The 20,151-nt window shown below is 44.1% G+C and overlaps 1 protein-coding gene across 2 annotated transcripts in view; it reads left to right on the top strand.

Annotated features, from left to right (window-relative positions):
* The window catches only part of GLG1 (golgi glycoprotein 1), an 85,312-nt gene that overhangs the window by 54,940 nt on the left and 10,221 nt on the right, over nt 1-20,151 (top strand). For both annotated transcript variants that reach the window (XM_026680145.2, XM_087971777.1), the window contains exons 13-22: nt 1,923-2,009; nt 3,315-3,377; nt 5,909-6,022; nt 7,414-7,502; nt 7,594-7,711; nt 9,593-9,685; nt 10,771-10,908; nt 13,837-13,960; nt 15,235-15,377; nt 17,665-17,766. In XM_026680145.2, the coding sequence (XP_026535930.1) occupies nt 1,923-2,009; nt 3,315-3,377; nt 5,909-6,022; nt 7,414-7,502; nt 7,594-7,711; nt 9,593-9,685; nt 10,771-10,908; nt 13,837-13,960; nt 15,235-15,377; nt 17,665-17,766 (1,071 nt within the window). The remainder of the gene's footprint in view (nt 1-1,922; nt 2,010-3,314; nt 3,378-5,908; nt 6,023-7,413; nt 7,503-7,593; nt 7,712-9,592; nt 9,686-10,770; nt 10,909-13,836; nt 13,961-15,234; nt 15,378-17,664; nt 17,767-20,151) is intronic.

The following is a 20,151-nucleotide window of genomic DNA, read 5'->3' on the forward strand; positions in this document are numbered from 1 at the left end:
CTGGTCATCGCCATCGCACAATTGCAATCTGCATGCTTGGCAGCCAGTTTGCGCTTACGACAGTTGTGACATCTTGCAGTTGCGTGATCGTGATTTGTGACTTTCTCTGCCACAAGCAAAATCAATCGGGAATCCAGCAGGAAGTAATAAGGAAAAGGGAGTTGTGAGATTGCTGGTCAAGAAATGGGGTGGCTACATTATTAAATAGTTAAGGATGTTTGAAATTATGGGTGTTAAAGGGGAAATGTGTGGTGCAGGGGTGGGAACTCTGGCAAAATGTAGGACCCGTGGACTCCAACTCCCAGACTTCCTGAGCTGGTATGGAACTAAAAATTGAAGAAAGAGACCCCAAAGAAGAACCTTTGTAACTTGGTGGAAAACCTGGAGAAGCAACTTCAGCCTGATTGTTTTGTGTCTTTTGACATCCCTTCAGCATGTTAATGTAGAAATTCTAATGGAGCAGGAAGAACCCCAAAGCAGGAGAAGTTTGGGGCTCTTTTTCATAAGAGGTTTCCCTAAATTGATTTTATTATTTGGCATAATGAATATTTGAACAAAGCGGGGAACGTTTTCTTCAGTAGCTTTTTCATGCGACCTTATCTTGCCTTTCTTCCAAGGAGTTTGATGAAGGGGAGATTGGTTTTGGCACTTGCTCTTACAGGTAGACAGTTAAAAGGCAACTTGCATATTTGAGTGAAGATTGAGCTGCCCAAAAGCTGTTAACCCCGGCAAGGCCAATTGCTTATTCAGCCAGAGAAATAGGAAATGAAGTAAAGGATTCAGAACCAGACATATTGTAATCTAGTTGGGAAATATGTGCCAGTTAAATTTAAGAATCCAAGCACATTCCATATGCTATGCAAAAATTGGAAGTCATTTTGGTTTTAGCATTGTGCATTAATAGAATAACTGAGTTGGAAGGGGCCTTGGAGGTCTTCTAGTCAACCCCCTGCTCAAGCAGGAGACCCTATACCGTTTCAGACATGTGGCTGTCCAAATTCTTCTTAAATCTCCACTGTTGAAGCACCCACAATTTCTGAAGGCAAGCCATTCCACTGATTAATTGTTCTAACTATTAAGAAATTTCTTCTTAGTTCTAGGTTGGTTCCCTCCTTGATTAGTTTCCATCCATTGCTTCTTGTCTTAACTTCAGATGCTTTGGAGAATAGATTGATTCCCTCTTCTTTGAACAACCCATCGGATATTGGAACATTGCTATCATGTCATCACTATTCCTTCATTAGTCTTAGACATACCCAGTTCCTGCCATTGTTCTTCATGTTTCAGCCCCCAGTCCCCTAATCATCTTCGTTGCTCTTCTCTGCACTCTTTTACCGAGCCTCAACATTTTTTAAATATTGTGTTGGCCAAAACTGGACGCAGTATTCAAGGCACTAGAAAGCAGTACCAACACTTCACGAGATCTTGATTTTGTCCCTCTGTTAATGCAGCTTAGAATTGTGTTGGGTTTTTTTTGTTGGCGGCAGCCCTGTGCTGGCTCATATTTAAATGGTTGTCCACCAAGACTCCTAGATCCATCTCAATTACTGCTATTAATTCTGTACCTGTGCATTTGGTTTTTCTTGCCTAGGTGTAAAACCTTTCTTACTTTGTCTTAAGCCAAATATTTTTTGCTAAAAGAATGACCAGCTGAGAGACCAGTAGTATTTCAGAGGGGTGTGAATCTAGACTTTCTTACTTCAATACAACCTGGAGCAAGAATTATGACTTATTGGGCCAGGATTTATGTTTTCAGAAAAATGATCTATAACACCATTGCTAAAATCGATAGCAGAATCCTGGGGATATTTTTGTGGAAAATCGAAGTAACCCAGAGCCATTTCATTGTGCATTTGGAGGATTCTCAAAGGAATAATCAAATGGGCCTAAGGAATTGTGTGTGTTGTTGTTTTTACGTGCAGGAACTTGAATGTCTACAGGACCATCTGGATGATCTGGTTACTGACTGCAGAGAGGTCGTTGGAAACCTGACAGAGCTGGAATCTGAGGTGAGGTGACTTTCTTCAAAAGAAGGAGTTCCTCTATTCTGTGGCGCTCAAGACTGTGTCGTTGTCCGTGCTGTGCTTTATCTTCCAGTGTCTAGAATGGGTAGACCTTGAGAAATAATCAAAGGCTGCTACCCCTGAGAATTATGGCAGTTAGGCAGAACTATGAACAAATAAGCAATGCGTGGCTAGCCTTTGCCTTTGCCTCTTTCCAATCCAAAATAAGAAATGATGTTGTGAAGAGACTTGGTCCGGTATCTGTCCATCAGTGCCATACCTCTTTAAAATAAAAAAACCAGAAAGGAATGAGAACGAAACTTGGCATGATGGACGAAGTCAGAAAAAGAAAATTTGAATACCAAAGTGGAATGAATCCAGTTCCTGGCTGTGGAAACAAAATAGAATTCCAGAAATCATGCTTGGCACCTTTTCTCTGCCTTGTTTACGATAATTTTTATATCTATATATTAAACAGATGTTTGTTGGGTGATTCCTTCTTGCTGAGAAAGCAGAAAGGCCGCGGCAGAAACTTAGCAAAAATATCAGTTGGCCAGTTTCCAGGGAGGGACTTCATCGATTGAGTAAGCAGAGAGATTGAACAGAAGTGTGGCAACAAAATTAAGTGGAGGAGTCTCCATTTTTCCCCTCAAGCTTGACATACATACTTGGCTTAATCTGAGTGCCCAAGAAGAAATAAGTATTTTCTATCGGTGATGCCTTAAACAACTTAAGTGAAAATGCAAGGACAGGACAAATTGTGATGTGCAAGGCTTTGTGATATGTATGTATGAGCTGACCTGAAAAGAAAGGGCATTTATTTGCAGCCAGTGGAAATGTAATATTTGCACAGGCTGCAATGCTTGCTGAGATGCTTAAGGAAAAGTAGAGGGATTGGCACACATGTCCAGATATCCACTCATAAAGTAGAAGAATTATTAGATTAAACAGAGGAGATGCTATAAGAGGGCCTGGTGGAGAAAGCATCTTTCTATAAAAAGAGAATTGAAAAGTAAACTTAATGGATGAGGGAAACATCCTTATATAGTCATGTAGGAAAACAGAGAGATGTTATGTGAATGGGAAATAAGATGGTGTTAAATTCTTAGGAGGACAAATGAACTATAGGATATAGCATTCCTGTCATGTCTGGCACCCCCCTGCAATATTTATGGGCTGGTAACTATTTAATTCTCATTTAAATTGCCAGTTTTGGAACCAGAAGTATTAATTATCTTAAGAGCATCGTTTGTGTTAAAAATTGGGCATGACCTAGAATGAACTGACTGTTTTTTTGGATTCCTCTGACAGGATATCCAGATAGAAGCCTTGTTGATGCGAGCATGTGAACCCATCATCCAGAACTTCTGCCATGTGAGTGCTTCTTTTCTATCATAGTTTTGGCCACATTAACATAAAAGCCCTTTCCCATCAAGATGCATTTCTCCTGATGCCCTTTCCGCTAAGTGTTGCTTCTTGGAACCTCTGTCATTTGCAAGTGTTCTGCTCCTGCAGATTGTCAGCAGTTTGCACAGACAAATGGCCTCCAATATACTGGAGATGGGGATTCCTGAAATTGCAGTCGCTTCCTATCCGCAAGGAGTCAGACTGGAGAAGTTTGGATCAGGATAGCTGCTTTTTTCAGATTCCTGGGCTTTGTTAGCTGCCTGATAGTCTCTCTGAAAGAAGACTAATTGGAATGATTGCAAAGGAATTGCTGGCGGAAGAGTCCTCCTGTACTTTTATTTCCTACTTCTAAACTGCCCATCTCCCTCAGAGTATATTGTTAGATTTTGGAGCAGAAATTCAAGTCCATAAAACACACAGATGACTCATTCAGCAGGATCATTAACTTCTTTATAAACATAACATTGGAAGTAGAGTGCACAATACCATTTATAGATTCTTTCAATGTAACATAAGCAAAACCACAAGCAGCAGCAGCAGCAGCTCAGAGCAGATACAAGTTTCAGAAAGCAAGCAAGTATTCCACTACAGTACAGCTGACACCCAGGCTGTCAGCTCCCACTGGCTGGTCTGTTGCCATGCTTACTTTGTTAACCATGTCTCTGCCAGTTACTGAATATACTCCGACATATATGTATTGTAACATCTGAGGGGATGTGAGGAAGGAGCTACAGTATAGTAAAATGCATCGTTCCTACTTACCTACGTGATGGGGTGGGGGGATGTAATGTGCAGTCTTGTATTATAGTGGATCTTTTGGGTGCCAAAGAGATGGAGTTAGAAGCGCAAGCAGATGGTGGAGAGTCTGATGCCTGGAGCCATCCTTGTTAGATCCGTTTCCTTTCAACCTTCCTTCCCCTCTTCCCTTTTGAGAAAGGACTTTCTTGTGATGAAAATGTAATGGAAATGGTTGGCTCAGCACTGGCTGAAATCTCTCTAGATGGGGGATGTTTGTCAGAAGGAGACAATATCCCTGCAGCGCTGCTTTAGTGCTCTGCATAATGGAGCCAAGGGAACAGAATAAGGTAAATACAGGTGGTCCTTGACTTACAACAGTTTGCTTAGTGACCAAAGTTACAACGGCACTGAAAAAAGTGACCTATGGCCATGATCGTTGCAGCATCCCCATGGTCACATGACAAGAGCCATGGTGGTTAGAGTGCAGTACTGCAGGCTACTTCTGCTGACTGCCAGCTGCCTGCAATTTGGCAGATTGAATCCCACCAGGCTCAAGGTTGACTCAGCCTTCCATCCTTCTGAGGGGGGTAAAATGAGGACCCAGATTGTTGGGGGCCAGAGGCTGACTCTGTAAACCGCTTGGAGAGGGCTGGAAAGCACTGTGAAGTGGCATATAAGTCTAAGTGTTATTGCTGTTGCTATGATCAAGATTCAGATGCTTGGCAAGTGACTTGTATTTATGATGGTTGCACTGTTCCTGGGGACACGTGATCCCCTTTTGGGACCTTCTGATGAGCAAAGTCAGTTTGGGAAGCCAGATTCACTTAACAACTTTGTTACTGGTTTAACAACTGCAGTGTGATTCACTTAACAACTGTGGCAATAAAGCAAAATTCACTGAACTGTTTCACTTAGCAAGTTAGAAATTTTGGGCTCGGTCGTGGTCATAAGTCAAGGACTACCTGTTTGCCGGAAAGTTTCAAATTTTACTTTGCATCAAATTTCTGCCATATATCGGAACTGAATTTTAATTTTCGTACCCCTGTCCCTGTGGGGGTTGAATAGCATTTAATGATAGAATTTGGCTTTATGGAAACATATGCCACAGAGAGGAAGGGGTCAAGTTATTTTCTAAGGTACCCAAAGGCCAGAAGAATAATGGATGGAAAGCTGATTAAGGAGAAATTCAACCTGGAAATGAGGAATTTTCTGGCAGTCAGAAAATCCACCAGTGGAACAGAAGTTGCCTTCGGAAGTTGTGGGAGGTTCATCACTGGAGGCTTTCAAGAAGAGACTGGACTATCATTTGTCAGGAATGACGTAGGGTCTCCTGCTTAGATGGGGGGTTGGATTAGATGACGTACAAGGTCCCTTCCAACTCTTGTTATTCTATATAAAATTTAACCCTGCAGCTTGTTCTATACCTTTCCCCAGTTTGCCCTCCTTGGGACGTGCATTGGATTGCAACTTTAAATTCCCTTGGCAGCAGGCAGTTGGCAGTACCAAGTGGGAATGGAATTAGCGGTTGATGTGCTGAGTTGAGGAAATACGACTGAGGGCAACTGGATTGTTCTGGGCCCAAGGCGGGCTATTTCTCCCTCACTTTCTAAGGTGATAGTTGCGTTCAAGCAGACCCCTTGAGACTTTTCCAAGTTATGATTTATGCCTTCCTTAATTTGACAGTGGAAGCTGCCAAGAAAGGGAGCGCGTTTCTGCCAGACAGTCATTACATGTCCCTAATTGTTCCATCTCCCCTTCAGGAAATGGCAGACAACCAAATTGACTCAGGAGACCTCATGGAGTGTCTGGTTCAGAATAAGCATCAGAAGGAGATGAATGAGAAGTGTGCAGTTGGCGTTACGCATTTCCAGCTGGTGAGTACAGCTGTTTTATTCGCCTATTCCCAGCCGTTCTATGATGCCGATTCTAACAACTCCAGATGACTGGTGTGTATATCAGTGTAAAAGCACCCACAGAATACTAATAAAAATAATATTCTTCAACTACTGCCATCACAGAAATGAAGTTAAGAATATATTAGATCAGGGGTGGCCAAGGTTGGACACCCCTGTATTAGATTGTGCTGAAATGGGATAGATTGACATTGAAAATTAAGCAGAAAGAGGATGTAGAATATGATCAAACATGGAATTTATTTTACCAATGGTTGGAAAAAAGGGGTGGGGAGTAAGAATGGCATCTGTATTGCTAAGCAAATTAAATACCCAGACAACACGATGTTTATGAAACACTAAGAAATGTATTTAATAGAAAATCAATTAAAAAAAAATCTACTGCTATCATTTGGAAGGCCTTCCTGCCCAACTGCTGTCTTAAAAGAGGACAGAAAATCTAGGAGTACATTCTACTGGAAAGCCAGCTGTTCTGGAGAGAGGGAGCTGCCACTGGGAAGGTCAACCCTGGGTCCCAACTCCTGAGTCTTTTGCAGGATGGGTACCTGGAGCATCCTGTCCTTGCTAAACTGTGTAGGGTGGGCAGGTTTTCCCTAAAGAAGGAGATCTAACCAAGGCTAAGCCAAAAAGATGTTGAGTTTTGCCAGGGTTAAGAACCAGACAGGCCCGCTTCTTCCAATTGACAGGATCACCCCAGTAAATAGAAAGTGAGCTCCTTGTGGTCCCTTTCTTTAAGAGTTCCTGGCTTCCTTGTGGTGATTACTCTCTCCATACCACTTCCAGCATCTCCTTCCAGATGGTCATTCCATATTCCCATGGCTGTTAACTGGAGGTTGGCTAACTACATTGGTGCAAAGAAGAGCAACCAAGATAATTAGGGGAGGCTAAACTATGATGAATGGTTGCAGGAACTGGGCATGGCTAGTCTAGTGAAGAGGAGGACCAGGAGAGACAGGATAACAGTCTTCCAATGTTTGAGGGGCTGCCACAGGAGGAGAGGGTCAACCTATTTTCTAAAGCATCCGAAGGCCAGACAAGGAATAATGGATGGAAACTTAACAAGGAGGGATTCAACCTGGAAATAAGGAGAAAGTTGCCTTCAGAAGTTGTGGGAGCTTCATGACTGGAGGCTTTCAAGAAGAGACTGGACTGCCATCTGTCAGAAATGGTATAGGGTCTGCTTGGGCAGGGTGTTGGACTAGATGACCTCCCTTCTAACGCTTGTTCATCTGTAGCTATACATCACTTTTCATAGTCCGCATAGGAGTTGCAGTTCTATTTTGCTAGACTGAAGGGAGACATTCGGGGGAGTTGAGGACTGATACTCTCTGCTCGCTTTTTTTGTTGTTCAGATCCAAATGAAGGATTTCAGGTTCTCCTACAAATTTAAAATGGCCTGCAAGGAAGATGTGCTGAAGTTGTGTCCCAACATCAAGAAAAAGTACGTCTGTGGTTTTCCTCCGTAGCTTGGGGCAGCCTAGTCGGCCTTTTCATCTGGTCTGGGAGAGACATCATGCTTCTTTCTTCTTCAGGGTGGACGTGGTGATCTGCCTGAGCACCACGGTGCGCAATGATACTCTGCAGGATGCCAAAGAGCACCGGGTCTCTGTGAAATGCCGCAAGCAGCTGCGGGTGGAGGAGCTGGAAATGGTAAACAGGCCTGGCTGCTGTCTCTCTGTCTGCCTGTCTGTGTTTGTCTGGCACAGGTTTCTCGGGGAATCTGTGTTAAAAACACAGGCTGCCATTCATTGCTGATGTGTTTTCCCCTAGTTACCCTCTGCTGCAGTTTGTGTTCCATGCTGACCCTTTGCCACAAGAAGGTAGCCTCCTTGAGTGAGGCCAACGTCCAGGATGCCAGTGTGTTGCCCCTTGAATCCAGCATCTCTTTTATCTCATAGTGTTTCTTGCTACACACACACACACAAAACCCCATGCGTGGCAGAGGCTTCCCTTCGACTGGCCTTAACTTAGAGCAGGGGTGTCAAACTCAAGGTCCGTGGGCCAGATCCAGCCTGTGGGGTGCTTAGATCTGCCCTGCGAGGCCACCCTGGAAACTGTGAAGGACTGGCCCGTGGTGTTCTGACCAAGGCTTCCTGAGACCGTAATTAAGCACACGCTTAATCCAAACAACTCTCTGGGAATTATATTCATTCCCAGCCCGTAATGAGTCCCATATAGTCCCTCGAGATAAGCACCCGCCTTTCTCTCCTTTGAATGGCTGCCAGCAACTAAAGTGCCAAATTAACTGTAAAAAAAGACAACCAAAGTACAAAGTCCACACAGAGCTTCAAGGTTAAATCCAAACAGAGCGAACGACTTTGCTTCCTGCAAAGGTTTCATCACCTTTGCACTTCCTTTATGTCTTAGGGGAGGGGCATTCACCTCCAAGCCTTACTCCCGAGTTGCCTCTTTTGTCTCAGCTGCTCTTGCTTTCTGGCAGCTCTGCGCACACGCGCCCTGGGAACAGGTTCCCCTTGTTCCTCTGCCTCGCTGCTGCCAGACTCTGGAGGCTCCAGAGTCAGCACATAACTCCCAAATGGTCCTGGCCCCATCCCTGCATCGGACGCAGGACCCTCATCTGAGTCCTCTGCAGACTCCTGTTCTGGCCCATGTTCTTCCCCACTGTCGGATTCTGCTGCCGTCTCCACAGGCTGCCGGCAGACCACAACACGTGGTGCTTCTGCCAGCGAACCAGAGCTTGGGTGGGCTGGGCTGGGGGTGCTTGCGGCCTTCCCAGGCTCCGTTTTTGCTGGCAGAGGGTTGCAGGAGGCCGTCACAGCCGAAAATGGAACTTGGGAGCCCGTTTTTGCTGGCAGAGCACTCAGGCCACCACCAGGCGCCCCCGACACGAGTGACATCGGGCTGGCCACGCCCCCTGGCAACCCCCCCCACCCCTCCGGTCAAACAACCCTGATGCGACCCTCAGTGAAATGGAGTTTGACACCCCTGACTTACAACCTCAAAAGGGTTTCGATAAGCAACAGTAGAACACGAGGTGAACTCACCTTGAGCACCTTCTGTAACCTCAAGTCCACTACACCTGGGTTTATAATTCGAACGATGGGGAACAGGCCTCTGCACTCGGGACCCAGTTTCTTACAAGGTTGATTCAGCTTCAGGTATTTAGTGGACAGGTATACTTTCTCCCCAGTCCTGAACTCCTTCTGGAGGGCGCCGTTCTGATCTGCCCAGTCGGATTCCTCCAATCGCAGGATCTTTTCTTGGCAGGTTTTTGAGGCAAGGCTTGGGCCCCAACTCAGGAGGGCCCTACTGTAGGGAGACCGCTAAGGAGAGCTCAGTCCTAAATAGGCCTTTTACGCCGCTTCTTAAGGCTAAGCCTGAGCGCCTTGAATGCATGTCATCCTTCCCTCCACCCTCCTGCAGAACCGGGAATCAGTTAAAGGGTTTTTGTGAGGTCCTGAAGAGCGCAGAGTGCTTGGTGACTTCGTTTTGGTCTAAATTAAAAAGCTGCCAGTTTTCTTCAGTGGCTGCTCCTGTTTCATGCTCTTTGGATCTGAATTTGTCTTGCAGACTGAAGATATCCGTCTGGAACCAGATCTTCACGAAGCATGTAAAACTGACATTAGGAACTACTGCCAGAACGTTCCCTTCGGCAATGCCCAGGTGATGATAGGCTTATATAGATGTTTTCACCGGTGTTTGTGTGCGCGTTCATCAAATTTTCTCCAAGGTTTAACGTTTCTGGCCTCCCCTCCTCATACATTTTATTGCCGCAACCTAAGCAGTGGTGCCTGAGCTGCATTGGTGCTTGCCTTTCCCAGTCCTTGTGAGACTTGATAATTGAGAGTATGCATTGGCAGTATATTTATAGTTATTAAATTTATATGCTGCTCATGTCACTGACAAGGTGGCTTATGAATGGTACAATGATAAATGTATAATAAACAAATATAATATAAAGCCTCTAATCTTTTAAGTTTTGGATGTGATTTACAAATTGCAACTCATAAATTGCTATTGGATTGTACCTGTGATAAAATAGCATACTTTTAAAATGGCCACAGTGCATTTATGGTAATTCTATTTCATTTGAATTAACTTAAAATATAAACAGACTTAGTTTTTGCCTTTCTGTTAATTTCTGGAGTGGCATCCAAAGCTGAAGATGCCTTAACCTTGCTTTTCTCTTTGGTTGCTTCTGCTTGGAATAAGGGACATGGGTTGAGATGTGGATGTGGCCCCTCACTTTTCTGCAGTATTCTGGAATACTTCATAATCAGTGTTTCTATAACAACCAGCTGCTGAAAACATTAATTTTGAAATTACCATGCTAGTGGTAGAAATGGCTCCATTTCAAATTCTTTCTTGCCTCTTAAATTACAGTTTTGCTTATTCTCACGTTAAACATTTTGCTACTAAAACTTTAAGAGTATCACCTAGTGTTTCTCAACCTTGGCTAATTTCAGATATAAGCCATGGCTGACTGTGGAATTCTGGGAGTTGAAGTCCGTACATCTTCAAGTGCCAGGTTTAAGAAACAATGGTGTGTAATCTGTGCAACAGGTCCCTTCAGTCCAGGCCTTGCAAAGGCTGGTCTTGGGCTGGGCTGGGATTTGATGCTACCTGTCATAATGGTCTTCTCACCAAAATGCATTTTGGCCAAAGAGTATATGGTCTTTTACCCAATCTCAGTCCTGTTTCATCAGTGCCGCCCTCTTACACTCAGTGCTCACCTCCTCTCCCTGCAGATCATTGAGTGTTTGAAAGAAAACAAGAAACAGCTGAGCAACCGCTGCCACCAAAAAGTCTTCAAACTCCAAGAGACAGAGATGATGGATCCAGAATTGGATTACACCCTCATGCGGGTCTGCAAACAGATGATCAAGGTAAAGATGACCAGTTCTTGTCCCAAGAACGAGATCACAGGACCCCAAGACTCTGCAACAATCTTAAATACATGCTGGTTGCCCAAATTGTGATCCTGTGACCATCGGGATGCTGTGATGGTTATAAGTGCACGTAGTGGTCATAAGTCACTGTTTTCAGTGTAAATGGTCACTAGACAAATGAGTGTAACTACTTGTTCATCATAATTTATATAAAATCATCTTCAAGGCTGGCTGTTCAGGCTCGGAGAGTGAATAGCAGGAGCAATAGCAATAGCCCTTAGACTTATACACCGCTTCATGTGGGAAACAATAGAAATAGCCCTTAAACTTATACACGCTTCACAATGCTTTACAGTCCTATCTAAGCAGTTTACAAAGTCAGCCTCTTGGCCTCAACAATCTGGGTGTGATGACCCAAAGGAGTGTGGCACAAAAGCAACAAAGTCCCTTTAATACCTCCAACTTGGTCCCCAATGTCCAGTTATCATCGGCTGGAGAAAAAACTCTCCCAAGAACAGTTCTTAAAGGGAAGAAATTCAGTCCAAACCCAAAGTACATATAGATTATAAATAAAAACCTACACAACCCCCGCTGCAGCAATTAACGACACAGGGCAGGATAAGGAATTGCAGACTTCAAAAGATAATGAAACACAGTTGGGAGGATGCCAGAACCCAGATAAGACTTGACAAACCAAAATAATTCACATTTTGCTTCCAGCAAGGTGCTGTGTGCAAACGACCTTTTTAAATCCTGTTTTCCCAGCTGCAGCTAATGAAGGGAATCAGGACCCTTTTCTCCCCCGTAACCCACGTTGCTCCCTTCTCCGTTCCTCCCTGCATGCCCTAGGATGAAGAGGGGGTGGGCCTGGGTCTTCCTCTGAATGCCCAGCCAGACTGTGCCCTTCCCCAGTTTCTTCCACAGCCACCAGAGCCACATTCCCACTCCCTGTCAGCTGCTCAACCTCCCCCTCGGAATCATATTCCAACAGGGGAATGACACAGGGTCCTCATTTTACCTATCTCGGAAGGATGAAAGTGAGTCAACCTTGAGCCAGTGAGAATCGAACTCATGGCAGTGGGCAGAGTTAGCCTGCAATACTGAATTTAACAGGAAGGAAAGAAGGAAAATAGCAATAGCCCTTAGACTTAAATACCACTTTACAGTGCTTTACAGGCCTCTCTAAGTGGTTTCCAGAGCCAGCCTCTTGCCCCCCAACAATCTGGGTCCTCATTTTACCAACTCAGAAGGATGGAAGTCTAAGTCAACCTTAAAATGGTCAGGATTGAACTCGTGGGCAGAATTAGCCTGAAATATTGCATTCTAACCAGGGCACCACCACGGCTTCCGCAGTGGGGGGAGTTAAGGGATGGGTATGCAAGGCTCAGCATGTTCAATGCCCTCATCCCTCACTTGCTCTGTGCAAGGATTGTGCACCACCATGGTGGGAGACCTGTTTTCCACCTTCCCCAGGCTCTGGAGGCTTTCCTGGGACAGCGAAAGCAGCCTCCCTGGGCTCCGGAGGTCCTCTGGAGGTTGGAAATGGGCCTGTTTTCGGACTTCTGGAACGTCCAGGAGGCCTGTTTTTTGCTTTCCCTGGGCTCTGGAGGCTTCCCTTGGCCTCTGGGATGGTGAAAATGGCCTCCCCCTGGCTGCGGAGGTCCTCTGGAGCCTGGAAATGGGCTCGTTTCCGGACTTCCAGAACTTCCAGGAGGCCCATTTTCCCCCCTCCCAGAGCCCCTGGGTGTGCTCTGCACTTACCTCACATCCCGCATTACGTATCTGATATTAACACAGTTGAGAAAGTCCAGAAATATTTCACAGGAAGAGTTCTCCACTCCTCTACTCGTTTCAGAATGCCTTATGCCACCAGACTCGAAATTCTAGACCTAGAAAACCTAGAACTACGCCGCCTTCGGTCCGATCTAAGTATAGTATATAAGATCATACATTGCAATGTCCTACCTGTCAATGAATACTTCAGCTTCAATCATAACAATACAAGAGCACACAATAGATACAAACTCAAGGTTAACCGCACCAAACTTGATTGCAGGAAATACGACTTCAGCAACAGAGTGGTCAATGTCTGGAATACCCTACCTGACTCTGTGGTTTCTTCCCCAAACCCCAAAAACTTTAACCTCAGACTGTCTACTATGGATCTCACCCCCTTCCTAAGAGGCCTGTAGGGGGCGTGCATAAGCTCACCAATCGTGCCTACCGTTCCTGTCCTATTGTTTCTTTTATTTTTCTTATATGTATCCATGTATTCATAACTATGTTTTTACTTATACCTGTTATCTTATAATTGCTTGACAAATAAATAAAATAAATCCAAAACAGGTTGCGTGGAAACTCCTGGGAGTGGCGGGGTGGGGTGAGCAGAGCCAGCCAGGGGTGGGATTTGGCAGTTAGCCAAATAACATTATTAAACAGGTCCACCTGAACCCAACCCCTCCCCTGCTAATCCTCCATCTAGGGCAGGGGTGTCCAACCTTGGGAACTTTAAGACTTGTGGACTTCAACTCCCAGAATTCAAAGCTGGCTGAGGAAATTCTGGGAGTTGAAGTCCACAAGTCTTAAAGTTCCCAAGGTTGGACACCCCTGATTTAGGGTTTGTAGTGTTTGGTAGGATCAATCATGCAGTGGAGTGTCTCTTCTAAGAAGGTCCTTCTTTTTTAGAGAGCTTTGCTCCAATAGAGATGGCTCTCAGACCATGCCCCACACAATTGGGGCAGGCATTTCAGAGAGATCCAGTGCTCCATGTCCTCGGTCTGGGTCTTGGAGGAAGGGTGGATCTCTGAGCCAGTCCAAGCAGGAGGCTCTCCACCCTGCACTGTTTCCTACTTGGAGGAGATGTCCAAGTACGGGAGAGGTTTCTCCTTGCTGAGTTGTTGTTTCTCTGTCTCTCTTGGTTGGCAGAGGTTCTGCCCAGAAGCAGATGCAAAGAACATGCTGCAGTGCTTGAAACAGAACAAAAACAGCGAGGTGATGGATCCCAAATGCAAGCAGATGATCACAAAGCGCCAGATTACCCAGAACACAGGTAATGGTCTGGGGCTGCGTGGAACCAGAACAGAATGGCCTGCCTTCGTTTGTGGGAGGATTCTATTCGCTAGGCAGGACAAGTTGCATTCGGGGCTTTGAAGTGAATTGAAAACCTGCAAAAGGAGTTCACAATTTTCTTTGATTGTGTTCCTTACACATGCTCCTCTGCTTTCTCGTTCTGGGGTGTATTATTTGTGTTTGTTGTTTGCTTTTATTGTGTAGTACTGAAAGCTCTGATTTCTAGCCACCTCTCTGCATTTGAAATCACCATACCCACACACAGAGCTTGTTTGAGCAGAATGTCATGCTTGCTTTCCTGTAGGCTGTGCATTTTATGTCTGCTCAAATCTACCCTCGGCAGGTGCCTTCCAAGTGAAATTTCCCATGATGGTCACAGACCTGTCATCTTCATACAGAGCATTTTATTATTTCAAAGTTAACTGAAATGTAATGATCAAATCTACAAATGCACTTGGTTGCAACTTACTAAATATATTTGAATTAGAGAGGAAATGTATCTCAGAGAAGAATTTACCTGGCTTATGGAAAGTCCCAAATTTGGACTTTGGCTGGTTGAAAGAATCTCAGCTAGCATGGCTGGGAGGGACTTTGGCATAGACAAAGAGATGAATTCAATAAAGACCGAACACACAACCGCAAAAAAGGAGGGAGGGAAAAAGGGAACATGTTGAATTCTGCATTAGGTAGCCAAAGCAACTTTTCTCTAGCAAAATGTCCATTGCATTACCCAATTGGAATTAGATGAAATTCTGAGAGCTCTTCTTTGCTTAAAATGAATCATTTTATTTCATTTTTGCCTTGGATCATACTGAATAGGAAATCTTCTACTTTCCATTAAAAAAACCCACAATGGAAAAAGCCACTGAACTGGAAAAGACTTGGGGCCTAGGCTATTTTGCTCAATATAAAATCATGGTAATTTTGAATTCTCATTTAACCAGACAAAGAGTATCACATTCAACCATTACCTCTGCCTTTTGAGATTCCAGCAAGCATTGTCTGCTGTTCAGTGAAGCCATTTTTTTGTACTCATAATCTGTGCACATTTGCTGCTTAAAAATGAAGTCTCTTTAAGTGTTTGGGAACTGTATTCCAGACCTTTCTTTCCGGTAACCCCTTTATAATTTGCTCCATTAGAGAGCATTCAGATGCAATTCTACTTGTAGGTTGCTTTGTCAACCCAGCACAGCTCTGCAGAGATGCCTCCCCTGTGAATCTTCAAGCCCGATTTAACCTTTTTCTCTCTGGCAGATTATCGTCTGAATCCAGTGCTCAGGAAGGCATGCAAAGCAGACATTCCCAAATTCTGCCAGAGCATTCTGAGTAAAGCCAAGGAGGAGTCAGAGCTGGAAGGGCAGGTCATATCTTGCCTGAAACTGAAATATGCAGACCAGGTAATGCTGCCCTGTGCATTGTCAGTGTTCCAATGAGATTCCAATAAGAATCATTCAGCACTCAGAAACAAAGTCCATCCAAGTAAGAATTTATTAGAGAAGTCATATTGGCACATCTGGGGAAAACCTGAATATGAGAGTTTTGGGTTTTTCCTTCCCCAAGAGAAATTCAAAGATCCAACCCCTGCACCCATCAGTCCATCAGATGGCCCAATCAAACGTCGTCCCAACTGGAGCCAATCCTCCAGAGTCCAGACACTCCTCTCCAGGTACAGGGTAACTTGTCCTTGACTTTTAAGAAAGAATGTTGTTGTGTCTAATCTTCTACTCACTAAGAAATCCCCCCTCCCAAATCCCCAGGCACTAAATGTGGCAGCCTCGAAGTTTCCAAGAACAATATGTTTTCTGCCTTCTGCACAGAGGTGGATTTATAAACTGTACAGATGCAGATAGATAACAAGACGTCCATAACAAAGAACATTTATTGGTTCATCAGGTATCCTCATAACTCACATTTGTGACAAAGTTCTTCTTTAGTGACCAATCCTTTGTATATCTGTTTTGTAGTAAAAGATGGTTATCTCCTAACCCATCTCGTAGCGATAGAAAGAAGCTGCCATGAGTTAGAGAGTTCAGACAAAGAATGAGGAAAACCTCCCCCAACCCACCAAGGGTCAATTCAATGACCAATCAGGATTACAGATGTGGTCACGTGACATGGACTACATTTCCCAGGATACCTTTAACTACATTTACCAAGATGCATTCCCTTAAGGGGACAGCTCATAATTCCTAAGTACTATCCAATTCCCATAGACTGGCTGGGACAGCACAATATGGCTTCCAAGGCTGTTATTGTAGCATAGCATCTGTTTCCTGTTTACTATTCCCATTTCCAGTAATCTTCATCATTAACATGACACCGGTCAACGTAACCTGCCAAATATGTAATCTTTATATAAAATGATAGAGAATTCTTACGTAACATTCCAGTAAATTATCTTAGGTTAACACAGAGGTTAAAGATGGCGTTACCATTGCTTTATATTTTCACAGGTATAATTTTACATATCACACATGCGTTGGCCAGAACAGTCCACAGAGCTTCCTTGCCACTTCTATAGAAACTGTGCAGAGGTTGAGAAAGGAAGAGAAGTCTGTCTCAATCCAAAGGGAGATCCCATTACAAGCTTATCGACTAAACCAGAGGTCTCCAAACTTGGCAACTTTAAAGACTTGTGGACTTCAACTCCCAGAACTTCAACTCTCCTAACCCTAACCCAGTCTTAAAGTTGCCAAGTTTGAGAATCCTTGAACTAAACAAACTCTTAGGCTGTCACACAACCGTGGCATTTGTGTGACAGAAAAAAGGAAATCGAGGAGACCCGCCTTAATGCGCTTATTAAGCTGCTGGGTTCCAATCTTCTAACTCCTGGCATTACAATAGCTTAAAGAAAGCCTGTGTCAATCTTGCATCCCTGATTGGGTTTTGCAGGTCACGGGCTTCTGCCTGCCTGCAGCAGAGGTGTGAGCTGACTTCTGCAATTCCTTACCAGTTCGGTCATGGTTAAGAATTTTGGAGAATGGAAACCCACGGAACCCCTAGAAACAAGAAGGCTGATGTGCCGGGCACTTTCACTGACCTGCTAGCTTGGCCTCTGAGCTAGAGACTTTTATTTGGAAGCAGTTTGACCAAAAACATTGACAGGGATTACTGGTCTGGGTCATCAAATCAGGCTTCCAAACTGCATTAATTTGTGCAATCCAGCTGTCTAGTCTGGGAACCAACAATGGCTGTGGGTTTCAAGGGCTTTTACCTAAGAGTTTAGCTGGATAAAGAGTCTTTGTTTTTCTGCAACCCTGAAAAAATATGAGCTTGATGACGCAAATTGCTACTTGTTGGTTTGGAGATAGGATTGGACACCCATCCTCCTGTTCATTGTGCTGAAAAGACAAAACAAAGCTGCAATTGTGGCTTTATAGAAACAAAACAAAACAAAAGGGGAAAAAAAGCAGAAGTGAAAAGGCAGGTCAAGCCATCTCATCAACCACCATGAAAAATAGTTTGCTTTTGAACAAAATAAATATTGTGTTTTGTTTTACAACTGATCTGTAATGTAGCTTGTAAACAGTTTGTAGAGGATTTTGTATATTGCAAGGCTAGATATTACTAAATTGGCCAGTTTTTAATCTCCTTTCAGCTGCGTGGCAAGTCAGATGTTGAGAATGACATCAGGCTTGGTTCTTCTCCAGCGTGACCATGATTCTTGTTCTTGTTTCTGAACAGCGTCTTTCTTCAGACTGTGAAGATCAGATTCGAGTGATCATTGAGGAATCTGCTCTGGATTACCGGTTAGATCCTCAGTTGCAAATGCACTGCTCAGAAGAGGTGGGAGCTTCCACATTCAGTCCTCCTTTACCCCTAAATATGTCAACAAGTTCTTATCACCTTTAACCACATCATTTAAATAACAGGAATCATGAACCGGGGTGTACAGCTCTGTGAATCCCTTTATCACAATTGCCATCATTTATATTGAATTTACATTTGTGAATGGAGTGAAACATTGTGGAAAACCAGTTTAGTATCATATATCAGAACTCTCCTCTGGTATTGACCTGTCCGGAACTCAGCTCATTCATTCAATTCCTTTGTCTCTGGAGATTCTAAGTCCTCCAGGGCATGGTTGTTCCAAAGGTGCTTTTTTTCAAGAAGCAGCTGGACTTTCTGGTTTTTTTTTTCTTTGAAGATGTTTCGCTCCTCATCCAAGAAGCTTCTTCAGCTCTGACTGGATGGTGGGGAGGAGCAGAAGAAGCTTCTTGGATGAGAAGCGAAACGGCTTCAAAGAAAAATCAGAAAATCCAGTTGCCTCTTGAAAAAAGCACCTTTGGAATGATAACATTCCTTTATTGGTGAGGGCTTTTTTTCCTGAGGTTAACGGAGTCTTTCTGCAGTTTAAGATCTCTGTGAAAATAACTCTCCTCTATGTCTTTTGGAAGAAACAGAAAAGCTAAAAGCTGGAATTCCTGTTATTTGAACTTTTCTACTACAGACAAAATGCAGCTGCCAATGAGGATTTGAGTTCTTGGGTGAATTCTGGAGCAATCCTCTCTGTAGTACAGCAATAGCAATAGCACTTAGACTTACACGGCTTGTATAAGTCCAAGATCCCTACCATACCCTGCCTATATGGTCAGGAACTTGGACTTCAGCTCTCCGTACGCTGAACGTCCCGTGGAATGGGAATGCTGGGGAGGGGGGAAGTTTCTAAAAAATAAGCGGGTGAAGCCATTGGAAAAATACATGAGCACTAAACTGTAGGGCTGAATTTCTCAATTTTGTCAACATTAAGATACCGGTAGGTGGACTTCAACTCCCAGAATTTCCCAGCCAGCTAAATCTGGGAGTTAAAGTCCACCTATATTAAAGTTACCAAGGTTGAGAGAAACAACTCTAGACCAAAATGACATTACCATTCAGGTGAAGAAGGAATTAAATGCAACAACACCATGACAGCCGATAAATCTAATAATAGCAATAGCACTTAGACTTACATACCGCTTCACAGTGTTTTGACAGCCCTCTCTAAGTGGTGTACAGAGTCAGCCTGTTGCCCCCAACAATATGGGTCCTCGTTTTACCCACCTGGGAAGGATGGAAGGCTGAGTCAACCTGGAACCTGGTGGGATTTGAACTGCCAAATTGCCAGAAACTGGCAGTCCCTGCAAGAATATCTGATACTTGTGAGAAAAATCTGAACTTGCAAATACTTAGAACAGGGGTCCCCAAACTTGGCAACTTTAAGACTTGTGGACTTGAATTCTGGGAGTTGAAGTCCACAAGTTTTAAAGTTGCCAAGTTTGGAGACCTCTGACTTAGAGCCACTGAATTGAAAGGGGCCATTACAGTGATCAAGTTTGACTCCTGTTGCTTAGCGACTGTTTGAAATTACAGTGGACTTCCCCAGAGCTTCTTACAACCCGGTTTTGAAGTTGTGTCACATGCACAGTCACAGTCATGTGATCAAATTTTGGGCACTTGGCCAAAGTGCCCATATTTATGGCCTTTTGCATTCACCGCTGCAAAAGCGGACATAAAATCGGTGTCCCATCTTAAGATCATCATGATTTACAACTAATTCTGGGCTCAGTTATGACCCTCCAATTTAAAGCTGTTTGGAGCATGTCCGGTGATGGCAAGACGTTTTGGAAGAAGGACTGGCTCTCATTCCGTGCCCTGTTTTCCTGGAATAAGGCAGAGGTTATCAATGGAGACCTAGTGGAGCAAGTGGCCGGTTTTAAGTTTCTGGGTGTTACCCTAAAAGAGGACCTGACCTGGGGTGCCCACATTGCAGCCCTGGTCAAAAGGGCCCAGCAGAGATTATACTACCACTGAATGGAAAACTGCTGGTGACCTTCTACTGCTGCACCATAGAGAGCATTTTAACTTACTGCACCTCTGTATGGTTTGCCAATTGCACAGGGGCAGATAGGAAAGCACTCCAGAGGGTTAATCTCATTGCCCAGAGGATCATTGGTTGTGCTCTCCCCTCTTTGGAAGAGCTTTACAGCTCTCGCTGGCTTAAAAAAGTTCAAAACATCCTTAAAGATCCATCTCATCTTGGACACCCTTTTTTTGAACTATTACTATCTGGCAGACGGTACAGGACAATAAAAACAAGGACAAAGAGGCTGAAAAACAGCTTCTATCCCAGGGCACTAACTCTTTTGAATTCTACTGTATAGTGCAATATTAATGCAATATTGGGTTTTC

Source organism: Notechis scutatus, chromosome 9 (assembly GCF_049901735.1).
Source record: "Notechis scutatus isolate UNSWTSFEM ecotype Mainland chromosome 9, rNotScu1.2, whole genome shotgun sequence".
NCBI lineage: Eukaryota > Metazoa > Chordata > Lepidosauria > Squamata > Elapidae > Notechis > Notechis scutatus.